The following is a 21,723-nucleotide window of genomic DNA, read 5'->3' as shown; positions in this document are numbered from 1 at the left end:
GCCAGCAGAGATGTTCATGTACCATCAAATAACAAGCTTCCAACTCCTCACCTGATACTTCTGAAAACTGTTTCAATTTAAAGCCACATAAAAAAACTTAGTAAAAAACTTAGCTAATGAGACTGTAGAAAAGAAAAATGCTAAATTTAAATATGATTCTTTCCTTTCCTCAGCAAAGAGGCAGGGCTCAGAGTTGATCAGAGAGAGGTATATCTAGATAGCAGAACCAGTGGAGTCCGGCAAGATTATTAGGCCAGGCTCCAGCACCAATAAGAAGCTCCCAGCAAATTAGCTGATTTAAAGCACTGCAGAGTCCCAGTCCCCAGCCAGCTCACGTCTCCAAACCACTCCTATAGGCGCAGATTTCTGGAGAATGCAAAAGTTACACATGGCTACCCCAAATCAGCTCAAGGCTGGCAGGACTTACTGGCTTTGGCAAGCACCTCTACACTGCCCTTCCTAGCAACTGGGGAATACATTCATCAGACACAGGACTGCCTTGCTTGAGTGCACTGACCCAGCTGACGCTCAGCACTGTGCTGAAGCCAATCAACCCTTAAATCTGGAGACACTAAGAGCTACTTGGGGTTTATAAGGTCAACAGATGTAGCCCCATCCAAATACAGGGGCTACAGAGCTATGCAACCACTGTAGGTCATGCAGGAACACTGCCCAAACTGCAGCACAGGAGCCCACCCACCCAGGAGGCACCAGACCCTGGTCACAGATGCCCTGCATGCCCTTTGTGTACATGCCAGACCAGCCCAGAGCTGCACAGGGGCTTCAGCATGCCTGTGACTGCAGAGACCATGCTGTGCTGGACTGCTAAGCTGATATCATGCCTTTGGGCCATTTGCCCCCAAATGGGAAAGGCACTGGCATAAAGCCGCTCTTCTGCAAGAGCTGATGTGGCTGTCCTGAGCAAGGGTGAGAGATGTCAAACCCAAGTAGGCTGTTCAGTCAGTTGCCACACCCACACCACAGAGGTTATCCAGGGTTCTGCATTCTCTGGCATATCCTAAACTCCACCTTCCATTATCCTGAATAGAGTAGTTGACTGTTTTTCCTCTTATTTACTTCCCATCCTCAGTCTGGCTTTTTTTTTTTCTCTAACTTGCAAAGTTATACAAGACAAGAATATTTCTATGCTGCTTTAAAAAGAGAATAAATTATATTGGAAGCTGTGATGGAGAATACTGACCACAATCTTTGAAGTTCTTGGTGTGTAATTTGCTTACATAACAGTTTGTATTAAGGTTTAAGTGCCAGATTTCTAGTATTGCTCATCAGATTTCAGCCAAATGAAAAAGAATAAGCAAGCTGAACTACTCTTGGGAAGATAAACTATCTGCAAGAATTTTTGATGCAAGTGTGAGATCACCAAGAACTCTTAGTTCTTAAGAAAATATGTAAAGGTCTGGAATTCAAGGAGTTTCAGTTCTCCAGGATCATATTTTAGAAAGTAAATTTTAATCAGGATTGGGTGGCTCAAGAGATTGGGTAATAGTATTTAAAAAGCAAGAGATAAATCTCTGATCAACCAGAAGGTAAGGACTAAAGAGCATTTAAGGTCTCAAACACCCCTGGGAACTAGCCAACTTAGTCTAATACTGTGGGTGCTGACTCTCAGCAGATTTTGGATTTTCTCACGCACAGTCCTCATGCTTATGAGTAGCCTCCTCTAAATTTCATTAGAACTATTCCATCATCCTCCCCAAAATTCTGTGTTAGTTGTGCCTTTGAAATGCCAATGGCAGATAGATACCAAGTTTGCTGATAACACGTGGTGACAAATACCTTGTTTGTCTCTTTAACTGCATCTATGTGTTGTTTCTTAATTACAAACTCCTGAAGGCAGAGACTTGAGGTGCCATATAGCATAACACGGAAGAGGAGATTCATATCAGCAAGTTGATACTTGGCAGGAAAACGGATTTTGGTCAGTGCTGACTGTATCATTCAAAGATCTGAGATGCACAAAAATGGAGCCCAGGCATGTCTGAAGATCCAGCTCCTAAACTCCCTTCAAACTAATCATACTATTGGATTGAATTTTGCCCTTTGGGTTGTTTCAGACAGAATGAAGAATAAGGAAAAACTGGTGCAATATTGCTGAAGATAAAGCATCACCCATTCTAAAACAATTCTGCTAATACCTTGCTTACTCAAATTGTTGCAGGACTGCAGCAGTTATCCAAGAGGATGTAATTATCTTGCTTCTTCCTTGTCTAAAATTCTAGCCCACTGACATATCAGATTCCATCCAGTCACTATTCAGCAGTGTAAAAATAAAATACAGGCATGTACACTAAGGGGGAAGATCAATCTAGCCTGACTTCTCAAAAAATACAGAGCAAAACAAAACCCAGCCTCCTGAGACAATCTTTATGCCATGTTACGTTTTTATGTAAGTCTGTCACTAAACACTGACTATAGTTACAAATTTTATGTGTTCTTTTGGCCCACAACATTTATTTATGAACTTATTTCTCTTTACTTCTTTAGAGGCTTTTGGAAGAGCTCTGACAGCACTCCATGGGAACCATTCTGTTTTATTTATCAGTTTGCAACTAGTTTTGCCAATGACTGATGCGATTCCTGAATTTGTTCATAATTTGTTTCCTGAAATATCAGAAAATACATTGTGTCCAATATATAGTATCAAGCCTGTAGTAGTAATAATTTTAATTTTAAAAATTAATTTTTTAAAATCTGCTTGTATTTTTTTTTAAGAGAAACAAGCAGTACAGTAGAACATTATATGTGTTTGGTCCATGTGGCACTCTCAGAACATTTCAAGTTTTCCTTCTCATGCAGTTGCTATAGTTTGAGAAGCAACTACTATCTGATCTCCTTAGGGGTAACAGGAGAAACTTAATGAAAGGAAACATCCAGGAATTGTACAAAAATAAAGGGGTTTTTTCTGCTTCTGCATATGTCAAGTGAAAGTTGCATGAAATATTTTTCTAGATCAAAAGCTGGGAGATTTTATTAGCTGGTGCTACTCACCTGTGCAGACAGTCTTCTGGCACAATTTTCACAACTTGTTTACAGTATCACCTCAGTTATCTAGAACTTCGTGTTATCCCCACAAGGGTCAAATTCCTGACATGTATTAATTACACTGAAAATTGCCCTGGATTACTTGAAACCTCAAATAACTGAAGCTATCCACTCTCCTCCCTTTTAAATAACAGAGGACATACTGTATAGTGGTGCTAATACTTTGTGGCTGATCCCTGTAACTCCAGAAATTAATACATAAACGTCACACTTCTTATCTAGCAGGTCTGCCAGCTTTGGTCTGAAAACCAGGCTTGAGAGGCAGAGAGCACTTATAGCATGGTCCTAGTCACTGCTGTGGGCTGAGGGATAGGAGGAGATAGGAAGGACAGGAAGGTTAAAACCAAAAAACCACTGACCAGCATTCCTGATCCATGCACTGCTGGCCAAGGAAACAGACCTGCTTCACAGTTCAGCTCTCTTAGTTGCCAAAATGACCTTGGATCCCTCCTGTAGTTAGCCAAAGACTGGGTGCTGCCTGCACGGTAAGCCTGTGTCCCACTGACACCTGAGCTTTTACAGTTGTGGCTATTGTGCTGCATCTTCTTGTGCCCATCACCAGCAAGTCAGGCCTGCAGCTTCCCCCTGAAGGCACTCACCAAGCAGTTTCACAGGAACCTCTATAATTGCATTATATCAGGGCTTGACTGCAGAGAGGACAGTGCAAGGACCTACTGACAACTCAGGTAATTTAGCCAACAGCAGGCATTACCTAATGCTGTTGCTAGGCAGGAGTGGTAAAGTTAGGATTGGTTTTGGAAAAACCAGCAAGCCTCTTTCCAACCAAACTAGAAATGGTATTAAAGGACAACAGCAACGAGGCAGCTTTCATTAAGAAAAGGTATGAGAAATATCCAGGAACACGTGGTAACACCCATAGGATTTGTTGGCTGTGCAACCAAGCTACACAGCACCCAACCAACCCAACAGTTATAAAAGGCAAGCAGCAAGAGCATCAGCAGCCCAGCCTATCAGTTTAAGGCCTGAAATTTGTTGCTCCACAACAGGTGCAAGGGTGAGAGTCGCAATCTGGCACTCAGTCCAACATGCCTCCCAACACACCAATACAACTTTGCAACATATTAAGTCAAGTAATATCTCTCTAGCAGTAAAAGGAGACCAAATAATACCAACATTATGACTAAAATGAAAAGAAAGGGGAAGGGGGGAAAGCATCATGTTTACCATTGGCCTTATGGGGTAACACAAGTTTGGTTCTAAATTGTGCATGAGAACTACTACAATTCAAAGCACAAAAGCCGAGGTAATGGAATAGCACAACAGAATGGACTGAAAAAAGCTGAGCTGAACTCAGTACACACTTGGATGCATACACACATTTAGCAAGTTCAATGCTCTCCCCTTATTGAAAAGGCTGAAAAGAAAACTCCCTTTCACACATCATGCAGTAATAAATCAGTGTGCACTATTGCCCCAAAGAAAAACAGACATTCGCCATCTAAGTAATGGTGCTTCCCACATGAAGATGAGGAGGCAGACACAAACAAATACATGGCAATAGTGAGGACTTTAACAGAAGGACACCACTCCAAAGAGCTGAGGATTGCCTCTGTATTGCAATATTAATTTTCTAGACCATTAGTTATATTGCTTGTCCACAAATGAATGTGCAATTCTCCTACTAAGCTGTGGAGCAGATTTTCACATGATAGCACAAGGTTTTTCAGCCTTCAAAACGTTAATAGTTAATGGTTTTGATGTCCCTCAGTCAGATAGTTCAGCCTATCACTGTATTTTCCACAAGGAATTAACTAAGCTGTTTCCTCTGCAGCATTAATTTTAACAGGTTTACAATAGTATCATTAGACCTCTGGACATTTAAGAGGAAATGCATTACAATTGGAAAGTACCATGCCAAACAGGAAGCAAGTGGCTTTAATCCAGGAGCACTGAGGAATGCAGAGACAAGGAGAATTCAGTGTCAGGTATTTCAGCCTCTATGAACTCTTGACCACAGCACCAGACTACAGAATTTTACTGTGCTTTTAAACTAAAGAAATCACTGTACACGGATCTTTAAGGCACCAGTTTTCCATTAGTTTGCCTTTTTGCTTGTTTGCTTTAAGTCAGGGAAACAACTGCAATGTGATCTTTGGAGCGAGACATGTTCCATCATCTGCATTCAGCACGTAGGCTCCTGCTAGCAACATGCACATCATCTAAAATAAATCCATTTAAGAGTGCCCGGAAAGGTTTTCAGCATAGAAACAGTGTGAACAGTTGCTAGCAGACATTAACTGCAACAGACTTCACTGAGTTGATTTGCAGCCAGGGAGGGGATTAGAGACAGCATTCTTCTGCCACCATCTTCAGCCCAAGGGCCAGGGTCACAACAGATTGTTGCTTGCTCTCTTTTCACAAGGAAGGTCAAGGAAGCCTTGAGCTTCCCGGACCATTTTGAGGGTGGCCAATCTGTGGTCTGACCACACTGTGAAAACTCTTCCTGCTTGCCACCCAAGGACTTCTCGTGTTAAGAGCTTTTGGGAAGCTCCCTTTTCACATTTCCAGTGCTGCGGTTACCTGGTTATCAACATTGGTCTAGCTGTTCCCTGCAGCAGAGGCTACATGTCACTGAAAAAGACAGTTGGGGATCAGAGATGGTATTTATAGTGCAGACCTACAGACTCCAACCTGTGAGAGGCTTTCCAGAATTAGGGAGTGAGAATACTACTAAGTATAATTTTAAACACAGACAACCTTTAAACCAAGGCTTTAAGGTTGAGACTTTCCCCGGGTTCCTGTGTCCCTTGCTTTTTGCCAATACCTTAAGGAGTGCATCTAAGTTTAAAACTCTGTAGCTGCAGTTTCAGAACTATTTTAAACTGATGGAATGACGCCTCTTTTGGTGAGCTTCCTCCTTCCTCCTGCCTGCATGTCTGTTCATGCTGTAAGGAGAAGGGAACTTTTAAGCCAGATCAGTTTGCCCACTCCAGCTAGTATGAGGGCCAGTGCTGTCATTTGTGGGAAAGCCAAATTCAGGCTAGCTGAAAGAAACCATAACATCAGGTTTGCTAAGGACAAAAGCTGATACTTAGCTTCAAGACATGGATAGTGTAGCTCTGCATATTTTATTGTGTTGGCCTAAACGCTGGCAGTATACCAGCTCCATTGCTTCTTTTTAATCCTCATTGCAAAACTAATCAAATTTGCAACAGAAGATACACAAAAATTGCGAGATGCCTGGATACAACTGCAACAGTGCCACATCCCACGGGACACAGGCGACACATTCACAGACTCAGGGCATCCAACTCCTTCACTGAAAACTCCTGAAGATGGTACACGTCTCCAGAGCACGTGGTATTTGCCCCAACTATTAAGAGAAGTCACAAGCTTCAACAGTGGGATTTGTTTGAAGAGTGTAAATCATTGCTCAGGAGGCTCTTTGTTTCTAGCACAGCAGCTGAAGGAAGACACTGATCCTTCATTAAGTGCAAATTAAGCTATGTGGCAAATGGCATTTGTTTCTTAAACTATTATTTTTTTATACTTACAGATACTTAGAGATTATTCTTCAAAGTTTGCAATTTCTGAAATACTCACTCAACTCAGTGTCATTAAACCAATGTAATGCAAGTTACGGCTGACCTTGCAGAAGGACCTAGCATCCTGAAAGCAAATCTACAATTATTCCAGTGGGCAACCTACATTTTTCATGGGTAAAAAATGAGCTCCTCCTGGAAGCAGCTGCCTCCCCAACCAAGGAAAGACTCTGTCATTTACTAGTAAAGGTTAATGCCATGATAAGGGCAAGTTTACACTTCAGCTGCTAGCATTATTGCTTCAGCATAGCAATGCTTTCTTTTTGCTGTTTCAAACGTTATCCCTGGACCCTTCAGTTATTAAACTTTGCATGCACAAAAATAAAAAGGCAAACAAATCATTACAATATTTTATAAATAACATCTTTGAGAAGTCACTTGACAGCCCCTAAACAGGTAGACTCTTTGTTTTTAATCAAACACTTTTTTCTAAAGTATGCTAAGGCTGGGCAAGAAAAATGGTCCTCATACAGCAAAAAAACATTCAGAAACAGATATCCTCTGCATTGACCATCCTCTATTGTTTTTAACACAGAAAAGTTCCCCTTGCCTCCAAATTTGCATATTAACATTCTAAATTATTCAATATTGAATAAAGCCTAATTATAAACCTACTGATTAAATTCACAGTGTTGGGAGGCCAGTCTAAAATGAGACTGTGAATGACACAGGAATGCTTGTGATATTTTGTAAACTGTTATTATTATTTGTATTAAAAATACTGTTTAGGAGTCCTGGCCATGGAGCAGGACTCATGGGGTGAGGTGTTAGACAAAAACAGACTAGCAGATGATCCTTGCCACAAAAGAGCTACATGTATTATTAGCATTTGGCTAAACCGAGTCCTGACATTCTCAGCAGCACATGTCAGCAGGCTCAGGGCACAGCTTAAGCTGACTGTGAAAATGCTGCACACCTTTGAATCCTAACGAGTCTAGTTTGGGAAGAGGTCTCAACAACATGACAAAGTTTGCATACGTGCACAGGAGCCATGGATCACAGCTATCCTTCACATGTGCCCTGCAAACATTTACCCATCTTGGCTGGGGCTGTTCTGACCCAACAAGGAAATTGTTCAGGGCACGCGGGGCACTAAATGAGAGACTTCAGCTTACAACAAGGGACAAACTCCTGGACACTGGCAGAAAAGGACAGTATCCTTAGCATGACAAGGAAGTGGTCCCAGCCAACAAACAGTTTTCGCCTATTGAGTGCGCTGTACGCACTCCAGCCAAGGAAGCTCAAGAAGAAGGGACTTTAGGGCCAGCAGTGAGGTTGGTCTGCCAAGTCCTGGCTGAGTTCTGGCTGGGGCCAATGGTGCAGGAAGCACACAAAAATCGCTGAGGGATCAAACGGGCAGTTTGGAAACAAACATGGTTCTTCCCTTCAGGTTTCACCTCCAGCCATCATAAACATAACAATGCAGCTGGTAGCTGAGGAAAGAAGTGATTGCTCATGCATGTTAGGGACAACTTATGAGCCATACAGATGGTAAACATGAAGACTAATAGGAGTTGGCTGAACTCACATCTCTGAGAGTGTGTATTACAGCTAAATGAAGCTCAGACCATCACAAGCAAATAAATAAGGTGGGGTCATTTACATCCCCTTGTTTTGTTGGTTTCATTTTTCTATAGTTCATGCCTTTATTAATTTCCTATTATTTCAGCCCCTCTTGCATGCATACATCAGATTATAGTACAACTTGGAAGCCTTACAGGCTTGGAAGGCAACACAGGCTAAACCCAAGTGCAGCAGTGGAATATGTCTCCAGCACATTTGCTGTCAGATCAATGATTAGTTTTCCAGCATCAAATGTTTGACAGTTTTGGAACCAAACCTAACACACCAGAGTAGCACACCCATTTCAATCACTAAAATACTAAATGAGATGCCAGCATTGTATTTTGCATTTGGTATTACTAGTTTAAATGGCAGGAAAGCAGTGCTTTTCTGGACAGCATTTCTATGGTTATTAGAAGCAACAAAAACCTTCAATTCAGTTTTAAAAAAGAAAAACAGCTGAATTTCCATATAAGTTTTAGGTTTTATTGTTTGCATCTCATTTTGCCCCAATACCGCTTTCTCTGTGCTTCCTGCCAAATTTGAACTGATGGCTGTTTTCCTCTTCTGCACATGAATTAACTACAGCTTCACTGCAGATTGTTCCACACAGACTGTTTACAAACAATGTGGTTAAGAAACACCTGTGAGTTTGCTTTTATATTCTTTTGTGCAACTTAGAAATGTTATTAATACAACATACCACTAAATTCATTAACAGGAATTTTATAAGGTACTCTGTCCAGCTCGGGTGACACCCAAACAAATAGGCAGGAAAACCTAAATGAAAAATCAATTTGAAGGCAGTCTAGAAAGCTAGGGGAGTAAAAAACCCAAACAACACAAAAGCACACAAGGTTACAATAATAACCATTAATTTTTTTTTTAAGGATACTCTTGCTTTAGTGAAGAGATTCCTTATATATTACAGTATGTGATGAGCCAAAGCACACAGTGCTGCTCTGAACCACTGGCCAGACCCTAAATATTGCACTAGTCAAACATTCAGATTTTGGAACTGAAAGCAGGCACAAGAGATGTAGAGAAACCAATTACTATTTAGCAAGGAAGATCCACAGAAAACATGGCAGAATGTTTGCACTGTATTTTGCTATGCTGTTGACACTTTGTTTTCCGTCAACATTCACAAAAATGCTTTTCGAATGTGAGTGCCAAGAACTTACTGTTTTTAGACAGGCAGGAAATTTTGCTTCTGTTTACTTCACATGCACCACAACTTACCCAGCAAGACTTTTTTATGAATACAATTGTGCTGGGAAACGAGTATGTTCAGCAGAGAATAGTAGTGCAAAACAAGGAAACAGAAATTATATTATGAATCTACATATTACAATAGCAGCAGGCTCTTTCCAGAAAGTACTAGAATTAAAGGGAGAGTGACAAATTTAAAAGAAAAAACAAGAACATAAACTTTTAAGAAAAAAAATAGGCAACAAGGAGGTATGAATGAAAAGAGTGATAAAATAATGCGCATCCGTTAAATTTCTGTGTATTTCTCTATCTTTGCTAATTATTTTTAACTGTGTTGAAACACACTATACTTTATTTTGAGTCTTGTAATTTTGAGGTTCATACCTGCATGAGAAACGAGATCTCATTTGATGAATTTAGTTAGTAGCACAAACCCCTGAAAGCTAACATATGACGACTTTTCCTTGAAATAACATATAAGATTAGAAAACCCCAAATCTACAATTTGGTGCAATATTACAGCATAAGAACAAACTACCAGCACCAGCTGGAACAGACAGTAGCTGTTCTTAATAAGGGTAATAGCAAGTCTCAGGAGAGTCCTTTGCCAAAAGAAACTTCCTGGGAAAATAATGAGAGTAAAAACCCCAGCCTTGCTTTCTTACCAAGCTTTCTCAAGCAGCCATTAAGGTTCTGTTCATCTTGGTACAATAACCATGCAACCAGGTGACTTCTGCAGAGCTATTTTTCCAGTGCTAAATCATCCTATGTCACAAGTTAAGGACCATAAACAAACTTAAAACTGGATGCCACAGTAAACAGATTTTTATTCAGTAGTGCTGAAACATGAGCCCAAGATCCAAGCTAAAGTTCATCTCTCCATCTTTGTCTTGACTACTTCCTAGTATATATGTGAGAATCGTTCACACAGCCTCTGAAGTAAGTGTCTCAGCTCCTGTGGGGATTGTTCTAGGAACTGAAGTAATGCTATAAATCTCCCTAAACCCTGTCAAACAAAAGATAAGGCAGAAACCTTTCCTTTTCTCCCCAGAGTGACATTATTCAGGGACAGGAAGCAAAAGCTGGAATTTTTTTAAGGGAAAAAGAAAGTCAATTACAGTGGTTAGCATTATAGAGCAAAGCTTATCTGTGGTGATGCTGGTAAATCTTTATAGAATAGATAATAAGATATTGCAAATAGTAGAAACCTCAAAAATTAGTTGTATTCACTATGAATGTCATACAAATGAAAGAAACAACAGTAACTCACTGAAAAAATTGATGGTTTTGTAAAAATCACTTAATTATATTCATTGTACTTAATACATCTTTGTTAAGTCTTCTGCAGTTCCAGATGGTTTTTTAATTAATAACTCAGGCAAAATACTTCTCCAGCCTTCTACAATTAAATACACAAAATGATGATGCTGGAAAGCTGACAGTCTTAAAAAAAAGATGCTCAGTATCAATTTCTCACATGAGAAAATTTCTTCTAGCAACAACGATTTTAATAAAGCCTGTTACTCCTACCTAGGCCTAACATGTTCTTTGAACGTTTTGTGAATTTGCTTTTTGGTGGGAGCATTAGCTTTCAGGATTAATGAATACTGAACAAGAATGAGAAAACATTTCATCAAATTTAATACTCTAAGCATGAATACCAAACCAGTGGTCCTACATTTTCTTTCATTAAAGCAATGTATCATTTCTGCTGTGATAACAGAAGCAGTCGGCACTTCTGGAGATCAAAGCAAATTACAAACAAGCCTGCCAAGCTGAACATATGTAATTCTATATGTAATGCTGCATACAATCCACATCCTGACTTAGACTTGCAACTAGACAAAGATCATCTTTGTGTATTTATATGGCCTGTGCTTAGTATGGTGGTGTTCAGATCCTTGAGTTCTTACTTAACACCACAGCACTATAACCAATAAATTTTATTTAAATGTTTGGTGTTCTGGTATACAAGATCTGCAAATAAACTATTCCCTCTTAAACTATATGAGCAAGTCATTGGTGAGAATTTCAGAGTAACTGCAGAGTCATCTAGTTTTAAATGCCAGGAAAAGTTTGAAGAATTCAGTCTGTCAACAGACAAGTTATACATAATACTTCACAGAAATGTTGTGAGAAGGCACTCAAACATGAAATACAGGCAAAATTTTTACACCTGATGATACTCCCAAGTGAATACCTCAGCATGTGGCTGATATGGGCTTCAAGTTCACTGTTACTTTCCTTCAATAAAGGACACTTCTTAGTTCTGACCATAATAAAGAAGAAAAACAGACTATCATCTGGAGAATTAGACTCAAGTCGACATTTTGTAGAGCTACATAGTATATGACTGTGTCTCCGGAGGTTAAAGATGAAACAAATGGCACTTTGAATACTCTCCAATTACTCATAAGTTTTAGCTCCTACTGTGCAAAAAAGAAAACATACCTATTGTCTCTCCTAGTGAAATAAATGCTTATTCTATCAGCTACAGGAAAGAAATTAATTCTGTTACAATAATTAGGTTACCCTTTTTAGGCAGAAGCAGTATCTAGGAGTTAAAAGCACATATCTCATGCAAGGCAGAAAAGGTACTGAAGCTTTCACAGTATTTCTACTTGTACTTGAGGAAATCACACTCACTGGGGTGAAGTAATTGGAAAGAAGTAACTATTTAGTATGTCAAGCCAACCAAAACTAAGATAATAAAGAAAAACTGGCAATTAATAAAGGAATGTCTCTCACATATGGTCAACTACCTAGGAGGTATAACTACTTCTGGACCATAGTGTCAATATTTTAATTTTTTTTTTCAGACACATAGGCATGGTACAACTGAAAAGGAAAGGATACACCTCAAACATACCCCTGATGGCTGTACTTTTAAATAATACACCATAAATAAACATAACAGACTAGATAGAACACTTGATCATTTAAATTCACATGCAATCCTTAAAACAGCCACTTACACACCACTGTAACTAAAAACGGCAACAAAAGTCAGCAGGTATGGAACCAAACATCTTGGAAAGCAAGGGGAAATTTTGATAGATTGTTTTGTTTGGAGCAATTTATTCACAGAAGAGTAGATTAAAACATCCATTAGTAATGTTCAAGAACTCAGAAACAGTGAACTTTTAAAATAGCCTAATTATTTATTAGGAAAAGATTTAAAGAAGTAGTTACTAAAGTTAATCAGAGGACACAGGTACAGGTAATAAAAAGACTTTACAACACAAAAAAGATCTGCTGTATCATTAGTAGCCTGAAAACTGCTTTTCATAATGCTTTGAAGACACACATCTTGCAAGAGAGATTTATCTCAAGGAATGAGAAAAATACACACACATAATGACTTTTTTCTATGTCCTTCCCACTACAACCACCTTACCATTGGGATTTTACATATGAATAAGGAAAGAAACCAATGTAATTCAATATCATCTTCTTAAAACAGTCATAACAAAAATTGAGTCTTTCCTGAAAGCAAGCCAAGGAAAAGAAAACTGCACTACTGGTACTTTTTGCAGTTGTTTATACCAAATATTCCTTTCAAGAAGGAGTGCAAAGGAATAAAACTAGATGGATTTTAGAGGCAAAAGAAAGGCACACAAGGAATGTTTAAAGAAAGGGTTGTGGGATCAAAAAATTTGATTCTAAACCCAGGCAGTATTCATGAAGAAATATCTACAGGTCGAAAGACCCAGCCTCAAAGGCTATGTAACAACATTACAGAACCAATTTAACAGCAAATGTAACATGGTTTCTGATACACTGAAACATCTTAATGCTGTTTATACAAAGGAATGTTAACTTCAGCTATCAACATAATAAGTAATATGTTCTGAATCTTGCATAACTAAGCTAAAATGTGACCAGTGCCAGAACACAAAGGAGTCATGTATATATGGTGAGTCTAAATCAAGGATGGCCACCTTCCACATGATCAAGGACCTTTTTATTCCAAATTACAACTGCAGGTAAAATCAATACAGCCATATTTGTATGTGGCTAATCCTGTTAGAGCCAACATCCACTCACACCCCCACCTTCTGCCCCAACAGCAAGCACAGGACTGTGCCACCACTTGAGGTGACCCCCTGAGCACCCAGGGCTCTTGACAGCCCATGAGCTGTCAACACATCCTCTGCGGTCTTCCTTGCTTACAACAGAGTATGGCCAACTTTTGCTCTGCCCTTAAAGTCAACATGAAACAGTTCCCTAGACAGTCCCACAATGAATGTTATCTGCAGACTGTGGTATTTTGGGGAAAGGGAAATTGAGACAAAATATACAAGTACAGTTTTCTTCCTTTCCAAAAACTGTTTTCTTGTGGTGATGGCTTCTAATGCATGCATTCCAGTTTTTCTAAAGCTAGTGCCACAACTGGAAGGTGATATATAACCAAGAAGATCATCTTCCTCTAAAAATACACCCTGCCACTTGAATACTGCCTACTTCTGGAAAAAAAAGACTGAAAGGTCTTAAGGTGACTACACAGAGCATTCAGATTTCAGAGGCACTGTCTGAGTTCACCAGGCCAGAAGAGTTCAAATTACAAAAATAATTGCTATCTCAATCACATAGTCAATGTCAAGGTGCAAAGAGCAGCACTGAAATATTTTCCTCCATTTGATATACTCACCAAACCTGCAATGGGGGTCGGTAGTCTATTGATCTTTTTTACCAATCCCGGCTTTATTGCATTCAGCAACCTGTTAGGAGAAAGGAGTATTTTATGAGTTGTAAGTCACAAAACCTGAATGATGAAACCCTTTTCCCCAGCACATAAGGATTTCAGTGTGGCTGGAAAAGAAGAATCTCCCCTTTCTCCCTTCTGAAAACACACATGGACACCCACATTTCATCACTGAAATGAAGAAAGACTAGGATGAATATCGATGGCACAGTAACTCAACAATATTTATTTTATATTCTAAATTGATCTAGACCACATCGGTGACCCAGACAGATTCTGGGTGAATTTTGTCACATTAGTCTGCCTTCCCTGTGTCCAGGTAGATCATGCCTGGAAGAGCCTGAGAGCAGAAACCCAGAAGGCATCTGGTCTGGCAGTTTCTGCATTGCAGGAAAGTGAGAAAGGATGTACATTTTATGGGTGGCCTGTCTATTTTTCTTCATCTTGACTTGAAATTAAATGCCATCCTTGCATATATTGTGTAGAATGGAGGGCCCCATAAATCATAAATGAGAGAAGACAAATAAAAAGGGATTTAAAAAAAACCCCATCTCATCATGAAAAAACACCATTAAGCCAGTGATACCACAGTTGAACACTGTTCAGTGTCCAAGGATTAGCAACCCTCCAAATCCAAGTTCCTCACCACCCATGAGCATGCTATGAGATGTGCTGACATGGCTCATTGTTAGAATACACAAAAAAATGACCAAGCCTCTAAAAGTGGGGAATTTTAATTATAAAATCCTGTTGCAACAAACACTGTGTCTTCACCACCCTTCCCCCAGGAGAAAAGCATCATGCCTTTCATCCAAAGAAAAATTCAACCAGTTCCATTCATTTGGAAGAAAATCATCAGGTCGAGACATGGACTTAAAATTCAACATCTTTGAAGAGAAACAAAGATGTCTGCTTAAATTTAGAACTCTGAAAATTAGAATAGCCACTATGGAAGACAGAAACCTCATTTTGGGCTGACAGGGTCTCCATTCAAGAGCAGACTCCTCTGGCAGCTTACTATGGTGTGTACACTTACATATTTAATATTTGAGAGGGCTAGCTGAGAAGTTTACCAAACTAAAAGAATACTCCTTTCAACTAAAAGCTAACAGTCTGGGATGGTTTCTACCTCCCTGCTTCTGAGCTAGGATAACAGGTGGTGTGCCACTGCTCAAAGCTCCACCAAGAACCATAGTGGCACATTATTTGCTGCTTGATTCTTTACGACTGTGGCAGTTTGCATGACGGAGTTCATCCCTCCTGGAGTGAACACCTGGCTTTATGAACATTGAAATGATCACTTTTCCTCACCTCTTTCCCTTTGTGTCTCCCTGAAACAGTATATAGGTAGGGTCTCTGTGATCACTTGGAGAACAGCGGAGCAGACTGGGAGATGCTATTCTCAGTTTTCTATGACCATAGTTAGTAAGGCTTCTGTTCCACTTGTCCTAAACTGTACTCATGCTATTACGTTCTTGAAGTTCCCACATCTCCAACACCATCATGTATTGGGAGTAGCGACAAAACCAGTATGAATGATACTTCTGGGAGTTGGGGGTATTTTTTAAATATTCTTGAAGTTAAAAACTCTGTAACCCAAGCTCATACAGACTGCTGTACTATTCCTCCCTTCTGCTTAAGGTAGAATCTAACAGTAATGTCCTAAAAACAAATGAATTAATATACTTTTATTTACAAAAAAATCACTTTTCCCCATTAGATGAAGAGAATGCCAAGACAAGAACTGCGTATCTTCTAGAACCATTATTTTATTTCACAGATGGAAAAAAAAAATTACTTTTTTTCCCCCCCAAAAGATACTATGGTACTTTTTAACCTCACACAGCAGCAACCTTGTAAAACTACTATTTTCCATTTAGCTGCTACACCAGGCAAGTTAAGATTCCACACCCCCCCCCCCCCCGAGGACTTCTTTCCAAATACTGGAGCTCTCTTGTGACTTCAATCCTCAGTCGGCCTATTCTGTCTCAGGAAAAAAGAGAATATATTAGCTAAAGCATCTCATTTTCTTTATTACTCAAATGTGAATACATCAGGCACCATAACCAATATTGCAGGTGCAGATTAAAAATCACAGACAATAATAGAAGGCAAAATAAAGAGTTCTTAATGGAAACCTCAAATGCCAAAACCTATTCTAAACAAATCTTCAAAATGGCTTGTACAGACTTCCCTGTGAAATATGGGAGCAGGATAAATTGAGAGGAAGGAAAGGAGTAGGAAACAAACAACATTTTAGGTCACCGTTTGGAGGCTGAGGAGAGAGGAAATGGGATGGGGGCAAGATGGAAAACCCTGAGGAAGAAATTAAAATGATTATTAAAATGTTTGTCTCCAGTTGGAAACATTTCTAAGCAGTCTGGCACCAAACCCCCCAGGACTCGCTTGCTGCAGAACATGTCAAAGGGAGGTTTCTTCCAGAGCAGACTGTCTGCTTCTGAATTATTGCCTCATCTAGAGCAACAATCCAGATGCCAAAACACTGAGTGGTTTAAGCTTGCTCTGCTACCAACCCAGCTGAAAAGTCGTGCTGTTTGTGCAGTGTCCCAATGGTCGCCTTCACTCACACAGTTACTGTCCATCCCTGCCTCTCAAAAATCCACTAACTACACCTCTTCTTACACAGGCCCATATATACAAATTAAATTTTGTGTGCCAATTTAGACTCACATAGAGCAAGTCTTGATATGTAAAGTTTTATCAGCTCTGGTAGGTTTCTGTTGAAACATGGGGCAAACAAGACCCTTCACCATTTTGCATTGGCGACCTGGCACAAGACCCTCGGCTGTGGCCCAAGGGAAAGACTCTGCAGGTGAGAAAAAACACTAACCCACACCTTCTCCTAGCAGCCCCTGACAACTGCAGTCCCACGCTTTCTTGCCCCACCAATCCTAACCAAAGGACTTGGCTGCCCTGGGCCTCCTGTCCCCAGCCATGTTCTGGTCTAAAGAGTTTGCAGGAGAGAAAACCTGCAGCACATATCTTCCTCTGGCAGCCCCAACTGCATCTGCAGCTCCAGCCTGTGCCCCCTTCCCCAGTTCTAATCCTAATCCTTGGCTCATTCTGAGTGATCCCAACAATCCCACCAAACACCCAAAAGACAATAACCCAAACCAGGATACAACTAAGAATTTTCAGGCTCCATCCACAAAACCTGAGTCTCTACATGCACATGTGACCTACTTTCAGACCCTTCAAGCTCTCTGTGGGGATTTCCCCTAGCATTTATGTACCTGTCCTGAGTCAGAACAATTCGCTGTACTTCTCAAAGTTCTCTTGTCACTTTCAGTCCAGCATAGAATCATGAAGGTCAGAAAAGACCTCAAAGATCACCAAGTCCAACCATTAATCCACCACTGCCAAGTCCACCACTAAACCATGTCCCTACAAACACCTACACATCTTTTAAATATGTCCAGGGATGGCAACTCGACCACTTTCCTGGGCAGCCTGTTCCCATGCCTTACAACCCTTTCAGTGATCTCCCCCAGTGCAACCAGACACTCATCCTCCCTCTCCCCTGTGCCAGGTGCTGGCTTGGACTCTCCAGTAGCTACCTGTTAAATGAAGCACAGTAAGACACTGCATAGAAGCTAAAACCTTAGACCTGTCTTACCTTATAGAAACAAAAGGGCACGGTGGAAGTGGAAAGCTCCTCTATCCCCACTCACAGGGAGAAGCTAGGTCACTTCCTTCCCCCGATAAAAAACAGCTCTCTTAGGTATGGGAAGAATCAATTGCTCTATTCGTGCTGTCCCCAAGGCTTGGCATTCCAGGAGATAAGGTATCTCCACAGCTGGACAGACAAGCTGAAATCAGTACTAGCCACGGAGTGACTAACCTATTAGACCATCCTGGGGATTTTATCATTAGTTAAGAATTTGAAAAACTTCTGCCAGGAAGAGAAGGCGTTTCAGGCAACAGTTGATAAAAGATCTAACGAAAAGCACCAATAAACTGCCTGTGAAATTCTTGCAAGAAAGCGTCAGTTAAAAAAATATTCAGAGGATGACTGCCACAACCCAGCCTCCAAAAAGACCTTGTTTCTAGGAGGAAATGGAAGAGAAGCATTTTCAGAGAATAAACTTCAGAAATGGAGAAAAGAAAGGTTGAAGTGATGTGTGTCCACAGATCAATCCAGGCTGGAGGAGAGGTACCCAACAGAGTTCTTTGCTCAAGTAACAGATCATATTCTTAAAAAGAAAAGCTTACTAATGATCTGATCTAAAAGTAAAAGGGCACTTCATATTTGAGAGTTCAGGAAATTCTATCCACAGTAGACCTTCACAGAGACATTTCTCTCTTCAAATTAAGTTTTACAGACTTAGATTCAAACAAGCAGCCTTTCAGCACTTGATAATCATTAGCCTAGACAGCTTCAGTATCCACATATTTTTAACTCATGCTCTAGTGGCAGCTCCAAAATGCCCCCAAATATTTGAAAAGGATAGAAAAATCCACTACTAGCCTTAAAGATGAACAAATCACATTGAAACAGTGAACAATGAAAAGTCAAAATATTTAGTTGCAAAAGACACGGTTAAGAAGTTTCAAAATATAAACATGTTCCTGAGGTCACAAAAATATTTTTGGGAAAACATTCTTGAGTGATTGCTAATGATGCCCCTGACCTCATTTATTTAGAATCAGATGAACAAGGTGCTTTTTTAACAAGCAGGACAGAACTGACTTTGTCCCATAAAGGGCTCACAGTCCAGTCTAAGATGTACAAAGTGAATAAAGACCTATGCAAATATGCAGCATTGAGAAAACAATATTCCAAACACAGGACTGCATGAGTCTTGCTCCGCCAAAGACTGAAAATGTGAACAAAACAGAGGCCTTGCAAACAACTCAAGAAAGGCAACAGGGAAGATTGTGAGTAAGTAACTTCACAAGCTATTTATACAGAGCCTACAATCACAAGGACTGGTGATGTAAAGAGCATCTCATGCACCTATAAATTTACAATTCATGCATAGTTTTTACACTGAGTAGCAATGGCCATGGATAATTTCCCATACTAAATATGTTTTCTTAAACATACGCTCTTGAAAAGCTGAAACTTCTCACAGGATTACCTTGCCTTGCATTTGAGCAACACTCCTTTTGAGTGGGTCAGCGTTCCACAGCCTCCTGCCCTGTCAATAACCAAGCATCAGTGAAAAAGCTCTATTTGTCTGCTGAAATTCACTTTTTTTAAAAGCATAAATACAATGACAGGTCATTCTGTCTGTACTCAAGCACGCCCCTTACTGGCTATTCCCCTCTTTTCATCATGGACTTAGCATTAGGGTTTATGTTGCCTTTGACCCCTGATCTAAACCATATTAATAAATAGCTCTTCATTATAAAACAGCAATAAAACTTGAAGATTAAAAACTCTGTATTCATATAAAATTGTTTCAAATGTCCTCACATGAACCTTAATCCTAATGCCTAATGAGCCTTGGGGCCCATCTCTCAAACCTGGAGACATGCCAAATTCACTACGCTGATAATGTTTTGGGTTTACAGCACAGAGCCTGAAAACTGCAGAACACCAGTTCCTTCTCACCTCAAAGCATGGGTCACGTTCAAGACTTCAAATATGCCTACAAAACTCAAATACCTTCTTAATTTCCAAGAATAGGAAAGTCAAGCAAAATACTAATTAAGCATAAGGGCTGGGCATCCACTGACTTCTCCACTGTTCACTACACAGCCAAGTGCTGAACTGATGCCCGGCCCGTACAACTGACAGACAATTAGAATGACATACCTGAAAAATCCTATAGTATACAAAGAGTATTTGTTTTCCCCTACAGGATGACATAAGTGACATTAACTTGCAAGAAGAACGATTGAAACGCCATATATACAGCCAAGGCTGCTCTTCATACCTCCCAGTATCACTGACTTGGAGCACAAAAGTTTTATTATTCCGTAGCAATACACTTGTACTGATCTGGCACATTGCCAGCCCTTGTTGAAAACTGCATTCATGTCAGCCCAAAGCTTGGTCAGATGCACAACCAAAGAAACTGCTCTCTGAGAAAACGCAGCTTATTCATCACTAGCGACATGACGAACACAAACTAAGGAGATTTCTTATTTGCAGAAGAAAATCATTCTCATGACAGAATAAATGATAAATTCCATCAAGTAATTCTTGGTCATAATCACTTTCAGTTTGCTAGATTTATAGCCACACTTTACATTTTCTTTAAATACTATTAAAATAATCTATGTGCATGACTAACTTCTCACCTTTTTTATAAAACCTAAAAACTTTCTTTTACTTTTAAAGAGCATATATTCCAAGTGTGCACAGCAGAAAAGAACTGTCTTTCCTATATATTGTCCTGCAAGAGAAAAAGTGTAAAACTTTTTTTTTAGTTCACTGTACATATACAATTTTACCAAGACTACTTAAAAGCAGTGAAACATCTTTGTATCTCCTCTTTCAAAAAACAACAAAAAAGCTACAGAGTCAAAGAGCCCCGGTTTCAAAGAGTAAGCATAGTTTCTGCACATTTTACTAAGCTACGTAACACCAAATACAAAATAACAGTCTCTAAAAATCAAAGAAGACCTTGGGAAAGTGCTTGTAAGTTGGTATCCAGAACTGCACAGGCAAGTGACATCCATCACTAACCACATACAGTTAGTCCTCTTTCACTTTTATATGTGTATGCCATTGATTTTCAGGGTATGCAGTTAAATATTTGTTAGAACTTTCATGCTTGAGAAAAATCAAAGATTTATTATGCCTTCATGTACTGCTATAAACTGATTTTAATGCATACATAAACCAGACATGCAGCTAAACTGTTCTACATACAGAACTCAAGGTATTACACACAATCATGATGTTGTTGGACTCTACCACAAAGCCAAATAACTTCTGTTAATATCCAAACTGGATTCAGTTTTAGCTCATTGTTTAAGGTTTTTTGCCCAGGATTCATATCCCAATTGTTGTTACTCTTCTTTATGGTCTGGTCCTGTTCCTGACCTTAGAGTCTCACTACTACGAATACAAACTTTCAGGGCAACTGGATTGCTTGATTTCAGAGAAAGCTTGAGAGAAAATACAATGCCAATTGCACGTCAGAAGTTCTTACAGATATATTGGATATATATCCTGTTTGGATAATCATATCAGAACAAGTAATTAACTCAGATTTTTGAAGTCTCACGTCCCTACAGAGACCTCTCTAACTACCGAATGCCCAGCATGAAAGAAGGAATCCTGCAGTAGCAGAGCTGGACAAGGGGAGGTGGGCAGCAAGGGGAAGAAGAAAAAAATTGAAAACACATTTGCAAGGATATTAGAGCAGTAACAACTGGGCAAGGTTGCAGCAGGACGTATGCATTTTTTTTCCCTGTAATAATTTTAAAAATTATTAATAGCAATTGTTGCATGATTGGAAATAAAAGCAACCTTTACTTCCTTACCTGCTGTTTCAAAAATCCCAACAGAACCACCCAAACCAGCAGGGCAGACAGAGAGACAGGATATGCACTTTTTTTGGCAGTCAACCTTCATTCAGATGCCTGAATCCATAGAATAGGAACACCTAAGCATTGCAACAACCAGATCTAATTTATTTC

General features: G+C 39.8%; 1 protein-coding gene across 5 annotated transcripts in view; it reads right to left on the bottom strand.

Moving 5' to 3' along the window:
- The window catches only part of LIMCH1 (LIM and calponin homology domains 1), a 177,293-nt gene that overhangs the window by 84,747 nt on the left and 70,823 nt on the right, over positions 1-21,723 (bottom strand). For all 5 annotated transcript variants that reach the window (XM_032108113.1, XM_032108115.1, XM_032108114.1 and 2 more), the window contains one exon: positions 14,053-14,122. In XM_032108113.1, the coding sequence (XP_031964004.1) occupies positions 14,053-14,122 (70 nt within the window). The remainder of the gene's footprint in view (positions 1-14,052; positions 14,123-21,723) is intronic.

Source organism: Corvus moneduloides, chromosome 5 (genome assembly GCF_009650955.1).
Source record: "Corvus moneduloides isolate bCorMon1 chromosome 5, bCorMon1.pri, whole genome shotgun sequence".
Lineage (NCBI taxonomy): Eukaryota > Metazoa > Chordata > Aves > Passeriformes > Corvidae > Corvus > Corvus moneduloides.
This window is presented reverse-complemented; position numbering and strand designations above follow the sequence as displayed.